Here is a 22,088-nt window from a genome sequence, read left to right on the forward strand (position 1 = left end):
TGAGTAAAAATGATGAGTGTCAGGAGATTGGGACATCCCTTTTTTCTTTTGTAGATGGCAACAGGACAAGGGGTGATGGGATGAAGCTGGAACACAAAAAGTTCCACTTAAATATAAGAAAAAACTATTTCACTATGAGGGTGAGGGAACAGTGGAACAGGCTGCCCAGAGGGGTTGTGGAGGCTCCTTCCTTGGAGGTCTTCAAGACCCACCTGGACACGTTCCTATGCAACCTGATCCAGGTGAACCTGCTGCTGCAGGGGGGTTGGACTGGATGATCTCTAAAGGTCCCTTCCAACCTGACCATTCTACGATTATGTGAAACAGTAGAAATAGCATGTAAAAGTTTTGGTGTCCATATTTGTGTAATTGAGGAATGATTTTGCCACTTATTCCAGTGGCTTTTGACAGGCATGCTGTGACACTTCGGCAGCAAGAAAATCTGAATCGCCTTCAACACCGTATTGTTACATTCAGCATCACAGTCTCTGATTTTCCAATCCACCTGTTTAAACACACCGAGCGTGACTATTTCATTTTAAAATATATTTAAAAGATTTAACCTAGAAACTCTGTATGTGTATATATACATGCATATACACACAGAAATTGCAAGATTGCAGTTATGTGAAGACATTAGCCACCGAATATTTCATGTGGCAGTTGAAAATACATGTGAGAGTGCAGTTTCCAGTACTGAAGCAGACTGTCTTGATTTTTAATTGTCTTGGCCAAAATGAAGGGCCTTTCTGCTCTTTTGTGATGCCAACAGTGTTACTGCTAACTTGCTTTCTTGGATCTGCTCAGACATTGAGGTGAGCAATTTGTTGTTCTGGCAGTCAGACCTCTAAGCCAGCAGTGATTGTGCCAATATGTTACAGACATCAGAGGAGAAATGGAAACTGGATGCCAGGGTAAGCCACTCTTCTGGACACAGTTTGGTAACTTTTTAGCAAATGAAGTCTACGCTTCTGTCTTTTGCCTTAATGTTTTTGGTACTTTAGAAATTAAAAGACTTTTTTTTTCTGAAGATACGCTGCTGAAAAGGAAAGGATTTAAGTATGCACACTGATCTACACTTTCAATTACTAACACATGTGCTTTCCTTGCTGTGTTTCTTATGAAGAGATGGAAAATACGGTCTGTTCTGTACAGCTTGTTGTTTTGGTTTATAAACTCCTTTCAGCAATATTTTCTGGTAAATGTACAAAGGCACTTAGAAACATCCTATCAAAAGCACAGACTGTGACTAAGAGATACTAAATCACAGTATGCCTGTACTTGAAACACAGAGAAAGATATAGTGTAAGCTGGTTGAAATTTGTAGACATACGTTAAAAAATCTGCTGTATTTTTCTACCTTTTTTCTTACTGTGGTTTTATCTTGTTTGTTTGAGCTACATGTACTGATTTTCTTGTAACTTCAGCAGTGTTAGCTTTCTCACTAGCATTCAAAATACTGCTTTTAAAATGTTATATAACAAAGACATTTGAAGATATATTTCCTCCTTTGATGCATCTTCTTTTATTTACAGAAAATAGTACATGCTAGGCAAGTTTACATGCTTAGTTACACCCACCATTAAACTCAGTGAAGTTTCATGAATGAGAAGGGAATTTTGTCCCAGAGGTTGAAAGCATATTGTTGCAGGGTAGCATACATTCAGACTTGTTCAATCTGCTGCTTCTAATTATTTTATCTTTGTTCTTCATCTAAAACACTATATAGATGAATATTCTAAGGAAAGGACAATGTTAACAGGAAACTTATAACCATATTTTTTGTTGCTGGAATGCAACAGGGAAAATGACCAGCCTCTGACTGAAGAAAACCAGAAACAGTGTATTTCATGCATCTCCCTAAACCCAACTTTGGTGCTGGAATCTGCATGTTTTCTGCCCATTCTGAAAAAATAGTCTTTTTCAGATGAGTGATAATATTGCCAACGAATTCCATTATTTTGGTAGAACCAAAGATCATATGTGAAACAAGGTGTATTTGTACACCCTTATTTTATACATCAAACCTAGGTCCCTGAATTAGGAGATGGAGCTCTGTGGACTTCCTGTGAATGAAAGGACGGAGAGAGCAGTTGCAGTGCACCCAGTGGTCAAACTCCTGCCTGACTTAAATGACTAAATTGTTCTGTGTAAGTGCCCAAGTCCAAGCTGGGGAAGTTATTCTGCCTTAAGAGCAATCACTAGTGTAAGAAGATTGCAGAGGATAGGTTTTGGCTATGTGTATCAAGATTTAGGGGGAAAAAATTAGATCCCCACAGAAGCTTCTTTTGCAACAAATTTTAATTAAATGCTGCTTGTTTGTAATCTTTCTCTGTTGCACATTATGCAACACTCAAAGCCATTGTTATTTTCATCCTGCTTCCTTCAAACTGTTTTAAAGAGATTTCTTTTGTGATGATACTGTTCGTCCAGTTGGTGAGCACAATCTGGTCTTCATTTAAATGTTTTTCAAGTTTAACAGTTTGCTGCTTATTTTGACATAAAATAATAAAACCTTCCGATAATATTTATATTTTCTATATAAATTAGCTTGACTTCATATGTGGGAGTTCATTAAAAAGCTCATATGAAAAGAACAGACTCTGATTAGAGGGTCCTGATGAATTTCTCATGCTTTCATCAGGCACAAGACTGGCACCATAAAGAAAACAGGTCTTGTATTGTCAGCACTAGGTAGAGGAGTTTCAGAATGTGGGATAGTTAAGAGTAGAGACAGTTTCTGGCAGAGGGAGAAGGGTGCCACTACCCTTTTGTTTGCACTTGACACCTGCACTCTCACCTGATCAGATCATGTGTAAATACAGAGTGTAAGGAAAATGAAACAACTTGGCAGGTCTGTGGTAGAAGCTGGTAATAGGTATCTCCATTTTATAGATAAGCAGTTCATGCATAGAACAGTGGAAAGCCCAGTGTTAATCTATGCATTAATCCTGAGAGTTCAGCCCTATTAACTCATTGTGCCAAACTCCAGATGAAGAACTGTGTGATTATTTTTTTCCTGTACTGAAGACGAGAAAGCTCCTTACCTTAGAAGCTTACTCTTACGGAGATCCACCAGTAGGCATCGCCCAAGTGATACAAGCAGGGTAATTTTAACTATGTAATACACTGGTCAATTAACCTGAAAGACACTAAGTATTACACAGTAGAAGTTAACACGAAGAGCCTTTTACACTGACAACTGTTTGTGTTACAGATATTCATCCACAAATCTAAAAAGTGTAGCTTTCAGCCGTGTTGCTAATGGTAATTTGATTGGGTCTGGATACAACTGAGAGTTATGGCACTTTGACTCTGCTTTCATTTTTTTTCAGTCAGCCAGGAAATCCAACCAATAAAACAATGCAATAATCCTGTCTAAGAGCAATAAGCACATGAACCAAAGTTTCCATATCCTGCCATGATAAAAGAGGTGTAGCTCCTACTGTTTGAGGATGATAAAATGCAGTTTTACTGTGTCAAAGTCAGTCTCTGGAGATAAGAACACAGAAACTCACAAAGTGTTTAAAAACAAGTTGTGTATATTTTAGTGATAACTAACATACCTGAAATGGTCTAGATTTTGAAAGTCATGGTTAGCATTGTCTGGAAGTTTGGCTACAAATATGTAACATTGAGAGAACCGTGTTTATCTCTCAGTGTAGCCCTAACTCTCACACCACCTGCACAGTGGAAAGGCTTCCTGTTCCAGGTAATTTTTAATTACTGGATATCCTGAAATAAATGAACACAATTCAGTCATAGTCAATGTGCATAATTTTGGCACCTGCTTCTGGTTAATGAAATAATACTTACAGGGGAGCTTAAAGCATTGCAGAAGACTCGAATGTTCTGTGGGAACGAGGGTTTTATGACACATCTCTGGAAAATAATGTGGTTTGGGAGGGAGTTATTTGCAATTAAAACCTCTACAAAGTAATTTATCAGATTTCAAATGGAGTAATCTCTTAACATTTTAAGGACAGTAGCTAATAGTCCCAGAGACTAAAAGGAATTGACTTCAATATCAGGTAAATTAAATCCAGGCGTCTCAAAAGACACCTTTTAAATCAGCAGCTGACTATCTAGTAAATCTGAAATGTTAAAGGTTGATGTGTTCAAAAGAGATGCTGGCATTGTTTCAAAGTCTAGTGATTTTTGGTTTTAACACAAAGAAGTTCCTGTTAGTGTAAGCATTTCCCTTCAAGGTTAGTAATCCAAACATGTGTCATCGCAAGGGTGGAGTGTCATTTTCATAGTTAAGTGAATGAAACGCAAAAGCTGAAACGTGCGTGAAACAAAAGTAAAAGTAATTTAATATATACTTTAAGTAAAAATGGCAATCGGTAATTTATCATTCACATTAAAGCTGCCTCTCCAGTCCAGCAGCCTCCAGTGTTATTTGTTGTTACTGATTTATTGTTGAAAGTTCTTACAGAGTAAATCTCTAATCTTTTAAATAACTTCCTGCTAAATCATAGCTTTGATGCTGCACCTGCAGGTTGTTCATTTGGGATTTTTAAGCTTGAGTCATTGAAGACAGGAAAGATTAGTTTAATATGAGTATGACAGAACTTCACAGTTGAAACTGTTGAGAAATTTCTGTATAACTATTTTCAGCCCAGAAATCTGAATAAAGGAGTCTCTGTGCACTGGGATAGTACAACTTTTTGGTTTAATACTTTACAGATTTTTGGAACAAAATGCACCAGAACTGAAAAGCAGCATTTTTTGCTGACCTTGTTGGAAGGCTAATGCTGTTTCTGGGAAATAAATGAAACAAGCAGTTCTTTGTTGGCAGAAGCAGAGAGAGAAAAGGAGAGGAGCCTAGTCTTTTTTTCTTCACGATGTAGTGACTAAGTCAAAACTGTAATATGGTTAAGATTTTTTTTCTTGTTAACCTCTGTAGACATTTGTTTTTCATCAGACTGTGTTGCGTGACACCTGAGGCTGGCCATCTTACGTAAATTGGGCTCTGGGCTGCCTATAAACAGAGTTGAGAAAAAGATCCACAGTTGCATCCAGACACTTCTGACACTAAAATAATAAAAGTTGGTAAAATCAGTTCAACACATCTGTTAGAAACAATTTACACTTGCATGTTTTGGCTTCTGCAACTTGCCCACAAAATAATCCTTGCTTAGAATATATCCAGCAAAGGCATCCACAGAAAGATCTGACAATTTCAGAAAACCTAATTCAATAGAATTATTAATTTAAAAGAAAACAAAAGCAATAACATTTTTTCACTTTTCCCTCTAATTGGAAAAAGACAATTCCCTAGGTCTCACTCAAGATTTGAACTAGATAGTTGTGATTCCATGGACTGCAACGAAACTGTGGCCAAATAGTCCAGGTTCCAAACTTAGAGCCACATTTTTACTTGCTTTCATCTGAGCTGGAAAATTGTGCAAAGGCTGTTTATTGAAGAGACTTACTTCATTTGGCAAAATGAGTTTTATTTTCTCCAAGAGAGCTGAATTCAAGGCCACCCTGAGTCTGTCTGCTAGAATGGTGAGTGCTTTCCACCTGCTATGTTATATCCAGTGTCCTCTGCCATAGAGTGGTAGATCTGAGCTTTTTATGTTTTCCCTTTGTTTGCAGAACCTTAGAAACATTACACTGGGAGTGCCAAACTCTCCCTAGTGAATTTAAGCTTACTGAACACCAGCTGATTTTTCTTAGTTGCCTTTTGACCTCTTACAAACGATCCATAGGTCCTAATGCTCCCCAGACTACAGGCTGAAATGACGTGTTAGAAGTGTCATTGTACTGAAATTAGTATTCATATTGAGTAGTTTAGTTGGAGGATGAACTGCAGGTTTTTGTTTATTAACAAAAACTCCATTATGTTCTTCATACGAATTTGGAATTCCAATATAAATAATAGCAGGCATTAGTAAAATAGTGTAAACAGTACAACAAATGTACCACTTGATTACATCATAAGGAACAGATTTGTCAAATGTCACTGTGTTATTAAGATGCTCGCTGGAGTTGACACAAGACTTGACTTTGACTTCACTGGGCTTACTCACACCTTCAGTGACAAAGAGTTATCAGCCATATGCAAAACCACTGTTGCTGAACTGCTCAGTATGGGAGTTCAGCTCCTGTTCAGGCTCGCTGACTAGTTCCAGGAAAAGCAGGCAGGCAGGTAGAAGACTTTTTTTCAAACTAAGCTTAAATTACCACAGGGGTAATTTTTTCCATTGTTGGGATTCTTTTCATTCCAAATAGTGTATTTAAAGATGCAGTATTAATTTAAATACAGGTGTATCAAACATGCTTAAAGGTATTCCAGGTAGTATATTTTTCAGTTCTGCATGTTGTTGTAGCTTTGCCCTTAAGAAAAGAAACTTATTGTTTGTTCCTTTATTTTTTTTATTGTTATTTGAAGAATATACACAGTGGAAAATGCAAAAGCAGTGAGAAGTCTTGGTTACATATAGTTAAAAATACAGGGACAGAGAGGGAATTAAAAAAAGAGAAATAGTTTTAAGTGAATAGTAAGTGTTGGCACAATTATATGGGAGACAAATGTGAACACAGATTTCAATGTTGCTGAAATACTCTTCAGAAGACCTGAATCTGCAAGATGTTGCAAAGAGGGTTTAGGTGAGCCTGCCTGCTTTCCACAAGGGCCAGAAAGTTTATTGGTGTGGACCTTGCACCACCTACAGGTAACAAAACTGCCTGTAGACCCAAACCGGCTCTGTCATAGCACAGGTTTGATCCACTGGATGCAGCTAGTGTTGGTCTGCATAAGTAATGAAACTAATCTGCACTCTGAACAAAACATGCATTTCATACTTTCAGAATTATCTGTGTTTCACTCCTGGTTTACCTGGAGGAGATCACTGCTAGATGCCAGCCTCAGCAATGTAAACAGGAAGAGCTTTTGTCTTGGGTAAATCAGGAGCCCATTCAATGTCTTTGTATTGCTTAATATCGCATGTACCAGACTTGGTTGTGCAATTGCAGACCGCTCCACTGAGCATGACTGCTATGGACTATCATTACATTTCCATCTCTGTGAGATGCCCAAGGGTACCTCTGGCACCAAACATTTTAAAAGTGGTTCTTTTCCTCACAGTCTTTTGACTTGTGAACAGTGTAGGAATTTTCACCATGTGCTTACCAGGCTGCATTCTCAGTTAGCCTCTCTCTTAATTCACAGCTCCTTTGTCTGGAGCAAATATACTTGTTCAGCATTACTGACTGTTACTGTTTATCTCATTTCCCTGGATGTTTCAGTTAGGTTTTCCCTGGTACTTTTGCTGTCCGTGACACATTTTGCTGTCAGTTGTTTTCCTGAGAGCCACCGTCACACATTGTATGAGTGTTTCCTGTCTTGAATCAGGGTCTCTTAATGTACGTAGGATTACCCATAAGTTCCCATCTCTGTAGTGTATTTACTACATCTGTACTACTTTTAGGCATTATTCCTGGTTATTGTCCCATTCATTTTTGTACACTTTTCCCAGTGAGTTAATAAAATCTCTCCAACATTTTCTCATCTTTATCTTCTGTGGTCTGTTCTCTATACAAAATGAGGTTTGTATATTGCTGATTTTATGTTTGCAGAGTATTTCCTAGCACAGCTGTAGCAGGCTTGCTGTTCTGCAGGCAATCTCTCTCTGAATGTTTTCCTTGTGCTCTGCCTCCTCTGCACCCCTCTCGTGTCCTGGAAAACATGTTGTGTAGCGTGATGCCCCAGTCATGGGCAGAAAAGCATGTGTGAGTGTTCACACTGAGTTTTCCTTGAGGCAGTGTATGGTTGGAGAAAAGCATGGTATCAGTGGGTTCTGTGACCCAAATCTAAGACTCTTTAAAAGCCATTCCAATTAGTGGTAGTTTTGGAAAGATCTGTTTTTCTGTGGACCGATGTCTAGAGATTTAGACCTATAAACCTCTGAGTTTAGGCACTGACTGAAAGAGGAGCAGAGCTAAATAATGCAGGTGATGGAATTGGCTGAGAATGGTGCCTACCTGCTTCTTTGCCTTCAGTGCATCTCCTGAAACTTGTAAGACTTTGCTATAGCTGTAGCTGTGTGAAACCCAGGTGATGTAAATAACTTTTTTTTGGAAGTAGAATGAGTTTTTGTTGTTTCTGTAGAAATGTCACATATTTACAACATATTTGACTTGCAGATCATTCATTGTGATGTAATTTCTGTACTCCTAATGTTAAGGTGTACTGAGCTGCTTGATGGTATGTAACAATGATTAGGCCTTGTGTTGGCTTAAAGTACAGTTCTGCTTAACCAGCTACGATTTATTTTCCTTCCCCCAGTCGTGAACCACCAGCACCAAATGACACCCAGCACAGCCATGTCGCAGCAGAGTCGCCCTCCCCAGGCCTCGCAGCCAGGGATGTTGAACTTGCCGAATGCACTGACCACGCAGCAGCAGCAGCAGCAGAAGTTGCGGCTCCAGAGAATCCAGATGGAGAGGGAGCGGATTAGGATGCGTCAGGAGGAGTTAATGCGACAGGTAACACCAAGGATACTCTTGTTTTGGTCCAGGGCCTTTAGTTCAATCCAAATTTTTACTAAGTACAATTAGTAGCTCTGTTATTTTGTCAGGATTAACCATTGTTTTAGGTAAAGGTAACAAAAAAGTTGACATAAATAGAACACTTCGTTTTTGTCTCTAAATAACCATTGAACAGAACATAAAATGGCCACTGGTGAGGACACCAACATCTTATGTTCATTCCATTACCCTTTTTTTTGGGAGAATTGCACTGTGTATGCAGAACTATGTTGATAGTGGTGGTCTCTGACCTGAGCAGTGGTGTCAAGTTATTTGCATACCTTCTCCTTTACTGTTAAGCTCTGAACATAATAGACATGAGTGCAGGAAGAGAGTGGGGATATTTGGTCAGTGTCAATAACATATTTAGCTATTCTTACTCATTTTGGTTCTGTTCTTGCTTCAGGAGAAGAGCAAATTAAGCTTCAAGACAGTTGTGCGATGAACTCAAGGGCTGGTTTCCATGCTTTGCTGACTGTGTTTTGCTTTGAAAGTAATACACATGATAACTCTGCAGCCATGACATACTTAATAAAGTCTCCAACTTATTATGCCCAACACCACCTTGCACCTATGGGGTTTGTTTGAGCTCCACCTTACCTAAAGCAGGATAGCATCACTTCACATCATTAAAGTTTTCAGAAGTGGTGTAGCTCGTAGGGAACAATGTATTTCTCACACAAGGAAAGCAAGATGCAAAATCTGTCCTTCCTAACAGAACTTTGTGAACTTCCTGCCGGTAAGCTGAGCACTCCTCGACCCTGGCAGTTGGGAAGAATTCGACAAATCCCTCTGGAGTCACCAGTGTTTAAGTACAGTTGCTTCTGCCCTGACCCTTCACTGCTGCTTTTGCTTTTCTAGTATCTAAGGGAAAAATGCTGAGTAAGTGTGCATGCTGTTGATAGCAACTGTGAGGAGGTGCAGAGACTTTCAGTGAGAGGGGGGAATTCCTCTGGTGCTCACAAACCTCCTTTCAGCCTGGCAGCAGCTGCTGGCTCTCCGCAGCCATTCCTGGCTGCAGCTGCTTGGGTGGAGCAGTACACCCAGCTGGGAGGAATATGCAGTTCTGGAAGCTCTTGGCTTACAGAGTTTGTTTCTTTCTTTGTCCTCCTGCTTGTTTAGTTGCTAGAGCCTCTAGAACTGCAGGCTGAGTACATGCAAGAAGGGCAACATTTCAGAAAACCAGTATGACAGCTTCTGTTTAAACGTTTCCTTATTCGGTTCTGTCATTCTGGAAAGATTTAGCTTTGTCAGCTTTCCAAAATAGAGAATCTGCTTGCTGCTCAAGAGCTTGGAAATGGAAGTCAGTAAGAAATCTCTGAAGGGGTTTTACAGGGAAGATGTCTTAGCAGTTCTCTGTGTGCACAAGTACCACCTTGAACCTTATTTGGAAGGATGGTTAAAGCCAGTCTGTGGTTAAAAACATTTAACCATTTCAACAACAGCATTCTGTGGTTAAAAACAGTCACAAAAAGGCAACATTTCTTGGAGATTCCGATCCCCACCTCCTTCTGTTCCAGGGGTTCAAAGAAGGCAGAAGGAGTGCTGTTTGGAGATGCAGAGGAAGATTTATCACTGTTTTGTCCTTGCAGAGTAGAACCTTACTGGCTTGCCAAGGCTTGAACAGAGAAATGCCCAGCTCTGCTTTTTTCCATGGCACAGATTGGCCTGTAGCCTGATTTATGGATGGCACTGGCAAGGTCTAGATGTCTCGCTTTTCACCTTAAGTATAAGGACTGGCAGAAAAGGAATTGCAGTGACTAGCAATGTAAACTCATTATAAAACTCCTTCACTTATCTGCCCCAGCTGGAAAGGACTGGCAACTAAGCATGGAGCTCAGCTCAGTTCTGCCAAGGAAGGTTCCAGGAAACGTGACAGTGAATTTCTCTATTTGTCTGGCATACAGTTGAAAGGGGTTTACATTAGAATTGTATTCAGAGACAGTGAACAGTTTGACTCACTGCAGTGCTCTGGAGCCTTTAAAGATTTTTGCAAATAACCACTGCTGAAGCTTTTTGACATGTGTTTGTGAGGTCAGAATACTGACAGAGGAGCTGATTTATTTTGTTGTGTTATTTATTTTGAAAATCCCCTTTGAGTTTTTAAAATAGCATATGCAGTAGTGACAAGCAGATCATTATGGGCATCTGGTCCTTTTAGAAACTAAATGCTAAGGATTGTCTCTGCACGCCAACTGGAGGCTAAGAGCTGGTCAGAGCAGTGGAGGCTATTCTTGTAGCTTGCAACTGTAATATTGCCATTTGTAGGGTTGAGAGAGGTCTCTGGTATTTTTTGACAGACTTTTTAACCTAGGGTAGGAGATTCCTGAATATTCTTCCTAAGAACTTCATAGTCATGCTTAGAATAGAAATCAAAACACATTGAGTTAATAGTACAAGCAACGTGCATTATGTTGAGATAAAGACAGGAAGTGCCACTCCATTCACCAAGTGGGAGTAGATCAAGACACTTTCTAATAAAGGTAGTGTCTCGTTCAACGAAGAAGAGACAGAAACTTAAATTTTGTAAATGCCAGTGTGAGTCTTTCTTTCAGGTGGTGGAGGCTTTGCAGTTCACAAATCATCTTCTTTGCAGTTCACAAATCATCTTGCTTTGCAAGGCCTAAGTCATGTGGTAGATTAAAGAAGCCTGGAATGGATTGTTGGCCCTGCTGCAGTTAGTGGTTAGGAGGGCCAATTACTCTATCTGGGGACATGACTAATAAACTTGGGTATGAATCTCTCCCTATGTGGACCAAGCAGTAGTTGTGACTATGTTTGCCAAAGAGATTGCTATCGGAATCCCCCAATTGCTTAAGTTATGTGCAGGACAGAATAACACCCTTAAGGTCTGTAAATACATGTGAAATTCACAGCAATTTGTGCAGGAGCAGTAAGTCCAGTGCCCTGGGAAGAATGAACATTTTGCAATGCTTTCCTTCAAGTTTAACAAAAGCCCTTCTCAAATGGCTCACTGTTCATCTTACTACCATAAGGTAAACAGCCTGATGCACAGGAGTAATGTAGCCTCTGAGCTCTTGTTCTTTGTTAATAGTCTATTCTGAGCTACTTTTGGAAAACAAAACACAGCAACTTCTATATTATCATTATAAATTATTATCATTGTAAACAGAAATGTCACCACTGTCACCAGTGACATTCTGTTGTCACTTGACAAATGGAATGACAAACATAAGCTATTAAGAATCTTCAGCTTATTTATTATTACTACTTAACTAAATAATTATACCATCTTACGTAAATTATAATTTATTAGTGAATATGTTGATGATTTGGTTATATAGGAAGCATTGCATTAATGGGCACCAATATATGTTTATTCCCAAGGAATAATTGTTACATTTTACATAAGGAGACCAGACTGGTCCTCCTCAATGAAGAAATCAACTGAAAACATAGTCATCGTATTCTAGCCTCAAAACATGTTAACCTTTTCTGTGCTTGGGAGAATGAACGACTGATTCAGTGGAGAAAAGTTTTCTTCTGGGATTTAAATGAATTGTTTCCTTTGCTTACTTAGTTAAAAATAATAATAAAGTTGAATAAACTAGATGAAAAAACATATACAGCTTTATTATTTTAAGATCTTGGGATATCTGTTTGCAACATCCCCATGGGGCCAAATACCCGCTGTATAGGCCTCTGTGCCACTAGATGTCCTGTTTGTTTTGCAGAGCTAGTGCTGGGTGAATTTATCTCTGAGGAACTGAGTTCTGAAACAAGTTCCCTTTGTCCCTAATTGCTTGTTTGTCATCCTAAAGACAGTGTACATGAGAAAGGTAATTAGGCAGAGGGTTCATTCTAAAGATTATTGCCTCAAAGTCTTAGTTCCAGTGTTTTTCTTCTAACATGTTAAGTACTATATGGTTGCAAGTGATGTTCTTCTGCTTTGTCCAATAGCAAATTGTATCATCTAGTAGCAGCTCACAAAGTTTCAGTGCCTGATTTTGCTCTCTTTTGCAGCAATTTAAAACTGAGAGCAATTTAACTGAAGGTGACCTGTTAGAAATATAAATGGGAGATGAAGTTTGAGTCTGTAGCCTTTAAACTGCTTTATTGTTGCTGCTCAGCTCTCAGAGAACTTGACGTCCCTGAACAGTAAAATGAAATTGTAATTTGGGTGTTACATGGCTCTAGGATGCATGTGACAATCCTCAGCTGGGGATGACTGACCCATGAGGTGTAGACAGGCTGTCAATAGTCAGTTTTAATGTGGAGGCCTGACAAGGTGGTGCACAATGTGTCCAGAGTTATAACGTAGGTAGTTTGATTTTGTAGGGATTATCTCTGTGGCCAGCAAGGCTGTAGAGGTGCAGCCGTTCTGCAGGTAAGTGATGCTTGCTCAAGCTTTGATGTTCCCCTGGCTGTCTGCCACTACCCCTCGCTAGCCAAAGTGACAACTCTGCCAGTAAAGCCACTTGTACAAGCACTTCATGATCTGCATCATGCAAAAAGAGCGAGGCTAGTTTAATCAGGCAGACATGATCAGAAAGTCCTCAATCACATTTACCTACTGGCTGAGCCGTGGGATTCGCTTCCAGCTGTGGTGGGAACTGAATGAAAGATTCTGCAGTGTGCCAGCACAGATGAGTATGAAGGGTGCTGTCCGTCTGCATTATGATTTTTCTTCACACCAGTGAAAACAAGTAGTCATCAGTTATATTGTTTAGAATTACTTTCCTGAATAAAAAGTGTGTAAATATTATGTGTTCACTCGTTACAAGGCTGCAGTACTTCTGAGCTGTTGGAATAACTCTTCCCTTATATTTATTTGTCTTTTCAGGAAGCTGCTCTGTGCAGACAGCTTCCCATGGATGCAGAAAATATGGTCCCAGTTCAGACTGCTGTGAATACACCTGCCATGACACAAGACATGAGGCCTATTACAAATAATGGATCGGATCCTTTCTTGAGCAGGCAAGTTCGTGGCCTCTTCCTTAGACAGTCTATTCTGTTGCCTTCTCTACGCTGTTAATGCTGTCTCTCTCAAGTAGTTTCCTATATCATCTTTTGTACTTACTGTGAACAGTGGGTACAGCTGAGGTGCTATCTGAAGTCTTTCAGTTTGTACTTCAAGGAGGAGTCTTGGAAAAATAAAACAAATGGTAACAGAGGATTTTAATTGTACTGTAGGTGTATATAAAATACTCTAGGTAGAATAGCTACATTGCCTTAGTATAAATAAACTCCATGTTTTTTAGGCTGTCAGAACTGTTCTTGTCTAGAAAGTTCTGTATACCCACGTGTATTTTGGAATTTAAAGAGTGGGCACACTTCAGTTGCAGTATATTTCACCTGATGTAACATGACCACATTCGTGGACAACAGTTGAGAAGGAGCTTTAAAGACTCAGTATTTAACTTTTAATATCTAACTTACTGTGCTGCCTTTTTTCAAACACTGTGATTAGGGACTATGTCTATGAGAACATCTTTACTGAGACTTTTCATGTTTCAATTTATAGTGGGCCATACCATTCCAGGGAACAGAGTACGGACAGCGGCTTGGGATTAGGATGCTACAGTATACCAACGACTCCTGAAGATTTCCTCAGCAACGTAGATGAGATGGATACAGGTAGAAATCTCTGAATTAACCTGAATTGTAACAATAATAATAACTTCATCTTACAAATAGTAAAGTTTTATAACTGCATAACTGAACGATAATCTCTCACTTTCCTGTGCAAGAGAACAGACTGGGATGGTGGGGGAAAATGCCTAAAAGGGACTTAGCACCAAGAAGGTTCTGAGCCCTAACTTAGGTCCAAATTCTCCTCTTTTACCTTACACTGATACTAAACAAAGTAAGTAAAAGTTGGGAATGTGAGCCTCACTTTATGTTTTCATACCATAGTCCAAGGTAGTACAAATGTGGTCTTGGGTTACATTCTTGGTACAAATCATTGAGTTCCTAACTCTGGGAAATCAGTCTCATTAGTAAGTCTCTTACAATATAGAGTTGAAATTGCCTTCAAATAGAATGTATTTAGCTAGTTTAGGTTTTGGTATATATTTATTTTTATATCAGTGTTCTCCTTAAGTTTTAAGTTCTGAAATAAATTGCCAGTAAATTAAGAAGTCTTTTTTTCCAGATAATGAAATTCTCAGCATTTCCTGACCTAAATTTCCTTTCAAAGTCATTAGAAGTTCCAGATGATGCAAAGAGTGAAAGGTTTCTCTATTAAAGATTTTCATGCTTGTTTTTTACATTTATGAAAAAACAATGCAATATTGCAGAGCTAAATTGCTGTAAAATACTTTTTCAAATTATGCCCCATGATCAGCGTTGACCCTTGTGCAGAGAGGAGGACAGAAGGTTTAGGGAAGACTCAGCTGTGTTCCTCCCTGTGCAGACTAGTGAACTTTGAGCTGTCATGCTTCCCAAGTGGAGGGTCAGAGGCTAATCGCTTTGAACACTGCTGGAAAGGGCCTTTTGTGCTTTCAAGAGCAAAGCAAGGATGTGAAATTAGCTCTTAGAAGGAAAGCATTTGGCAAGCAAATACAATTGTGAGGTAATGTTTGTAGAAGACAGGAATTCTCCCAAATGCTTCTGGGGAAGAGAGAGTGTCTAACTTTTATATCAAGTATTTTGCTTTAAATTATTGACAAGAAGAGTTTGGTGTTTCTAAAGTTCTTCTTTACTTTTCTTAGGAGAATCAATAACACAAACAACAATGAACATAAATCCACCACAAACACGTTTCCCTGATTTCCTCGACTGTCTTCCAGGAACAAATGTTGATCTTGGGACTCTTGAGTCAGAAGACTTGATCCCTATTCTCAATGATGTGGAGTCAGTACTCAACAAAAATGAGCCCTTCCTTACCTGGCTGTAGTCATTCAATGGTAATTGGGCCTACAATGCAATTCAACATTTCTTTTTCCTCTTGAGGTAGAGGTAGACTATCTGAAAATCCTCAAGAGATGCAACTTACTGTATTAATGACTTTTATTACATCATCTTTATGGTCGGTTTAATCTATCTGGATTTGATTGACACTAATTTAAAATACATATATCTATTAAAATACATATATGCATATATATTTCTTCCTCTTTAAAAAAAATCACACTACTTTACACATTTGTGTACTTCTTTATCTCTTCAGACCAGGCAGAAATGTTTCACTTTAAGGACAGAAGGTGAGTGGTGTTTGTGCATGTCTCTGACTGGTCTCCTTCATGAATCACAAAAGCTAACTACTAGGTCACTTAGTTCAAAAACTGTACACAGCATCAGACCAGGAGAGCAGGTTTATTGCTATGTTAATGATAATAGTTTCAAAAGCTTTTTTATCAACTTACTTTAAGAATCTTTTTTCATTCTTAGTAACTAACTGTGCTGTGTGGAATGCAGATTAAATCTGATCCATACCAGCCATAATAATTCTCATTAAATATTTGTAAAGGCACAAACAGTACTATTGCAGTTTCTTTTTTTTCAGTATATTACTGTATAGTTTTTGGAAAATGAATATTTCCAGTCTGAAAGTACCAGAATTGTTTAGCAACGTTTTTACACTACATGATAGTTGTATACAACACTATATTGTTGCAAAGTAAACCAGACTGGTACTGACTGGTTCCTTTTAAAAACAATGTTTTATAAACAAGCATTTTTAAAAAAGATCTTAGATTTTTATGTTTATTATATTGAGCACTACAGTTTTTTATCTTAACACATGAACAGGTTTTTTTTTATATATATATATATAAATCTGTGGCAAATCTTAAATGCAAAAACATGCTTTTAAAATCAAGTCTGAAAAATGTGGCACAACTTATGTCATATGTAGTGGGGAAAAAACCCTTGGTCATACTGTTTTCAGTAATGTTTTTAACTGACAATGTCAAAATACATGTAGTTGTATACATGAAAAAAGGTGGTAGCTTTATCAGGCCAACGCTAAAACAGCATTGTAACTTGTCGGGTAAAGTTCCTTTGTTCTTGAGTCTTTCACTTACTGTAATTGGTGCACAGGACAAGAGTCACGTTCTGTGTGTTTTTACCTGTTGTATATCCTACACATGCTTCTTTATAGGAGGTTTGGGACTGAGAAGGCATCAAGGACATTAAGCTTGCAGTTCCCCTGAAATGCAAATGAAGTCCTGAAATTCTTAAACATTTTGAAATTATATTATTTATAATCTACGAATTTAAGCTTTTTATATTGAAAAATTGGTCTTTTTATTAAAGGCATTAAAACTTTTCTCTCAGCTTAATCCAGGCTATGTAGAGAGAGGAGGAGATGTAGCATTCTGTGTAAATGTGTTTGCCAGGTCTAGTAACATGAGATCTTACTGATGCACCAGAATATTGATCACTACAGACTTTTTTCCATCTGGTTGGGTGAAGGTAGGTGAAAGGGTCAGAGGTGAAGTGATGGGAATATGAAGTAGGTTTGGAAGACAAATGATTATGTAACGGGTGTAGATCCTTTCTGGGAAGGGTGGCTGCAAGTAGGGGTGCGCAGAAAAAGAAATCACCAGCGTTCAGATGAAAACATAGCAGAAGAACTTGGTACAATAAACTGCCTTATCAATGATGAACTGCTGAGTGTATATGGTATCAGAAGTTGGAAAGTGAAAAGCACACACCCCGAAATTAAAAAGAGATGGAAGGCAAAGACCTGCAGTCTGTGATGATGTTTTATTACACAGGGAAAAGTAGCTCTTTTTATGGTTTGGTTGTTTGTTTCTTTTTTTAATAGAAAATGAGACGCAACAGCAGAGTTGTGTCTGCACAAAATTTAGTTACTGAATGGGCATTGTGTTTCTTTTATTCTTTTGGAGGGGTTATTTCTTGAGGTTTTGTATTTTTTTTTTGCTAGTGCTAACTGTTGAGATAGCAGAAACTTATTTTCAACAAAAGGGGACCGGGCAGTGCTGACCAATGTTACTGTTGTTACAATTAATCTCTCTTTCAAGGATTTCTTCAGGTTGTCAGCCTAAATGAAAAACAGAGGGTCCTAAGGCTTTGTTCTTTAGAGACATGACTGAGTTGGGTAAAAACAACGGAGGTTTCTTGGCGTCTGGTTGTGATGCCAGCTTGTAAAGCCAACTCATCAGCAGTGGCCTGACATCCTGAAAGCACTTGGTGCTAGAACAGTTCACAGCAGCTGCAGAGCTGAGCAGTAGTGCGATGCAGCTGATACTGCTCACCAGTAGACAAGATTTAGAAGACACAAGTTATTAATTTGCTAGTAAGTCTGTACTGTTGTGAATTCCAGAATTTCAATTTTGTCATAATAAAAGATATTTGCAAGCAGACCAGGTTCTCAGCTGGCACAAATTGGCTAACCTGTGTTGACTTTTGTCTGGCTATGCTGATTTTCAGTGAAAATTTCTCACGGTTAAAACTGATGCAGTTTTCTAGTAAAGTCATATATAGATGTTTACTGGAATCGTGAAGCCGCAGACTTGATTTGTCCTTCTTTTTGGCATTTCAGGTGGTTAGGTGTCTTGGTTCAAAGGCCTTAAAAGAGGTAAAGAAATCAGAAACTGTGTAATACTTTTATAATAAACCAGCAGCAGATTTTGAACAGGAGGATGCTATGTGAAACGATACTTCATTGTAAAACAACTGCCAGAATCTTGAGTGAGATCTTTTCTCAGCCATGGTTAAGTTGAAAGTGGTTATTTATACGGTAAGCTTTTCATTTTTGTAATGGAGAGAATCTATCAGATGAAATGCAGCAAAAACAAAACCTGTTTTTTAAAGTTCTCATTTTTTAAAAGTTTCTGGCTTCAAACAGGCTGATAACAGAACTTCTGAGTATTCAAAGCATACGTGATTCTTATGAAACTAAATTTGTTGCTGACAATATTTTACTGTACTATTTCAGAGTTTGAACATTTACTAAATGTACACTGTCTACTTGTAGTATGAAGACAATAAATGTGCCTGCTGGACAGTTTCACTGTTGACTGTCCCTGAGGGTGGCATGCGTAAGTCTTGGTGATACAGCAGTAATGGAACATTGTTAATTACAGTTTGTATTCTGGTAATACTGTTGGAATGTATCTTGGGGAGGGACTGGGTTTGACTTTTTGAGAACAAATGCTGTTTCAGGGAAGGGAAGGATTTTAAAGTCTATTTTAAATACAAATAAGTGTTCAAATAAATTTGTTTCCTAATACACTACATCCATGTATATGCTAGTCCTTTGACTTTTTCATTTACTTTTTCTTTTTTCATTTTATGTAACACGTGTGGGCATTTGTTTTTTAGTACCTTGCAATAGATTGTATGTATCAAGAGCAATCGGATTCAACTGTTGTATCCATGTTTCAATTCTGGTTTTTTATTTCTTTGGTCTTGTACACGACAAACAAATATAAGTGAACTCAAAGATTTTGGATGTATACTGGTTTATTATTAATTTGTTTCTTTTCTTTCTTTGGACAATTTTAGTATGTGCTTCCCGGAGCACTCTATAACGCTGCTTGGAATAAAGGCACAGACGTGCTGTTCTGCGCAGAAAGCACATGTTTTTAATTAAATGATTAGCACTTAGGAAATGAATTATTTTATCATTACATTTCAGTGAATCAGTAGTTGTTGTGGCCATGGTTGCTGGTTACAGCTTTACTCATAATGCTTGCAACATGGTCCCCCGCAACACCATTGTTTTCTTTTTATGGCATCTTTTAATTCACTGACTCAAATGTTCTGTTACAACTGGTTTAGTGCCATTGTCTCTAAGCAGAAGAGGTAGCACTGAATGTGTTTGCTGCTCAGTTCTGCTTAGGGGACTTTAGTGCACTGTTTTCAGTCTGATTCCTTATTCAAGAAGTTTCTGAAATTCTACATTAAGAAAATATCTGTCTTATTTCCTAGAAACAAGTCATGAAACTCAAACATCTTGGGCTTGTATTCAAGTATCTAGTCTCTACTGGCATAATACATGACATGGCTGATTTAAGATCCAGTGCAACTGTTACTGTTAATTTTAATACTCTTTCTTGAATCGTTCCCTAACATAATTTACTCTCATTAATTATTAGAACACTTCTAACAATATTAAAATGCCCTGGAACCTTCAACAAACAGAAATGTGAAGTGTGTTAGCTTTTGACTTTGTTTTGAGAAATGTGTTTATTAATTCATGGTTTATTTACTCAGGAATATTAATCAAGTTTCTTTGGCAGGAACATTGAATGTGTGTTTGTTTATAAAGGTCATTCAGTTTGTTCCTAGTGGTGCCAACTCACGTCTGGGAAGGTATCTCTTTCCTTCCAAGTTGCTCAGCAGCGCTCTGTGCAGATTGCCACTCCCGAGTGTTGTTACCCAAGAGCTGCAATAAAGCCGTTCGTCAGAGAGGGATTTCCTGAGATTGTGATGCACTGAAAGTCCCATTTGTCTCAGAGGAAGCATGCCAATACCCTGCTTTCCTAAGGAACAGTTAATTGCAGTAGTCTCACCCATATGCCTCCCGTCCCCCAACAGGTACCTTTTAATTCTTCAAAACACAATGACCAGAGTCAAAGGCGATATGCCAGAACAATTAAGACTTTGTGTTAGGGTGGGAGGTGGGGTTTTTTTTGTTTGTTTTGACATCCTGGGATGCATCAAGAAGAGTGTGGGCAGCAGGTCCTTCTCCCCCTCTACTCTGCCCTGGTGAGGCCTCATCTGGAGTACTGGGTCCAGTTCTGGGCTCCTCAGCTCAAGAGGGACAGGGAAGTGCTGGAGAGAGGCAAGTGCAGGGCTACCAAGATGATGGTACTACTTTTTCTATAGTAGCCAGCAACAGGACAAGGGGTGATGGGATGAAGCTGGAACACAAAAAGTTCCACTTAAGTATAAGAAAAAACTATTTCACCATTCAGGTGAGGGAGCCCTGGCACAGGCTGCCCAGAGGGGTTGTGGAAGCTCCTTCCTTGGAGGTGTTCAGGACCCACCTGGACACGTTCCTGTGTGACCTGATCTAGGTGAACCTGCTGCTGCAGGGGGGTTGGACTGGATGATCTCTAAAGGTCCCTTCGAACCCCACCATTCTACAATTCTGTAATTTTCTTGCAAAAACGAGCTTTCTCGTGGTTTACAGAGTTTCATTAGAATACGAGGAGTGAGGATGGGCAGAGCAAGCGCAGCGGCAGGAGGCCAGGACAGGGCCTGCACCCGCAGCTGTGGAAGCGATGCCCCACTGTGTCGAAGCTACCATACTCTCAGCACCCTCAGCTAACCAGACACTGAGCAGCCAGTGTCTGGGGGTGAACACTAAAGCTTCAGGTAATGATCCTCTCTCAGATTTTGCAAGCAGTACTTTTCCTGTGGGCTATGAGGATTTCTACATCCATGTACGTGTATATGTTGTCATTTGTACACACTGAAATAGTGTGTTGTTTTCAAGCTGGACAAAACTACTGAGGTCTGTTTGTAACACTTTTTGTTCTCCCTGTTTGTGGTTTCTCTCTTAACATCAGCTTTCTGTCCCTGTCTGGCATTGTACTCTGTGACTTGTACTGTGACTTCTATCCCAGGAGTACCACCAGCCCATTATACCTTTTTCTGTTACAGTAATCTGTAGGCAGTCCCTCTCCTTGGTTTTACAGGGTATTTGGTTCAGTTAAAAACAGAAAGAGCAGTCTCCAATCACTGCAGGTCTGACACTGGAGAGAAGCATGATTCCCTTGAAGACAAGTGCCAGGAGAGAGCCTCAGATCTTAACCGTAACTGAGAAGATTTAGGAACAGTGCTGTTGGCACTTCAAAATGCTTCATCAACTGGGCTGCTGCTTATGGTTCCCTTCTGCTGGTACAGTACTCTTCAGGATCAAGGTACAGGTGCAGTACAGATCACAGAGGAAGCATGTGTGCCTTGTCTCAGTATCTACTAGATATGAGCTCATGGTAGATAGCCACCATGTAGTTGGGACTCAGAAGCATTGACTCATGAAGCACCTGTTGTTTTGGGGTTTAGGTATCACAGCTTCCTGTGTTATTTCATATCCCAAGTCTCCCACAAAGTTTTATGTATTCTGTTTATTAATACATCAAAATCGTACACTATGCAGCAGCCTGTCCTGTTCTTGAATGCTGATGAGAAACATTCCATGTTACCAAAGGCTTCGTATAAATAAAACAGAACAAATGCGAGATGAGGTTCAGGACAGCTGCTGACCACAGATGAAAGAATAGATGTAAGAGGGTTGCATCAGTGGGTGGTGATATAAAGGGTACTCTCCAGTTCCTGAGCAATGCAGCAGAACAGGTGGGAGGGACAGCTGTTTGTAAGGAGGAGTTTTAATAATTTCTTTTACCATCTTGCACAGTGTTTCTGTGAAGCCACTTCTCTTTTATTCATCTAACCCTTAGTACCTAAATCTATTTCACATTTCTGCATATTGCTTGCCAGCTTTTAGTGCTCCCTGAAACTTTTCAGTTCTCTAGTCTAGATAGAAACTGTGAAATACATTTTCTGGAAGCACAGGCCATGGAGTCATCTCTCTACAAGACTCTCATGTTCTTGTACTTTGTGTTTTCAGTTTCATCTCTCACAGTCATACTGTATTGTTGCATTCCCTC

The 22,088-nt window shown here is 39.1% G+C and overlaps 1 protein-coding gene across 1 annotated transcript in view; it reads left to right on the plus strand.

Annotated features, from left to right (window-relative positions):
• Positions 1–18,705, plus strand: part of WWTR1 (WW domain containing transcription regulator 1) — a 48,943-nt gene extending 30,238 nt beyond the window's left edge. The window contains exons 3-6 of the mRNA XM_062006232.1: positions 8,297–8,496; positions 13,343–13,476; positions 14,024–14,136; positions 15,213–18,705. Coding sequence (XP_061862216.1) covers positions 8,297–8,496; positions 13,343–13,476; positions 14,024–14,136; positions 15,213–15,397 — 632 coding nt within the window. The 3' untranslated portion in view covers positions 15,398–18,705. The remainder of the gene's footprint in view (positions 1–8,296; positions 8,497–13,342; positions 13,477–14,023; positions 14,137–15,212) is intronic.
• Positions 18,706–22,088: the final 3,383 nt, after the last annotated feature.

Source organism: Colius striatus, chromosome 12 (genome assembly GCF_028858725.1).
Source record: "Colius striatus isolate bColStr4 chromosome 12, bColStr4.1.hap1, whole genome shotgun sequence".
NCBI lineage: Eukaryota > Metazoa > Chordata > Aves > Coliiformes > Coliidae > Colius > Colius striatus.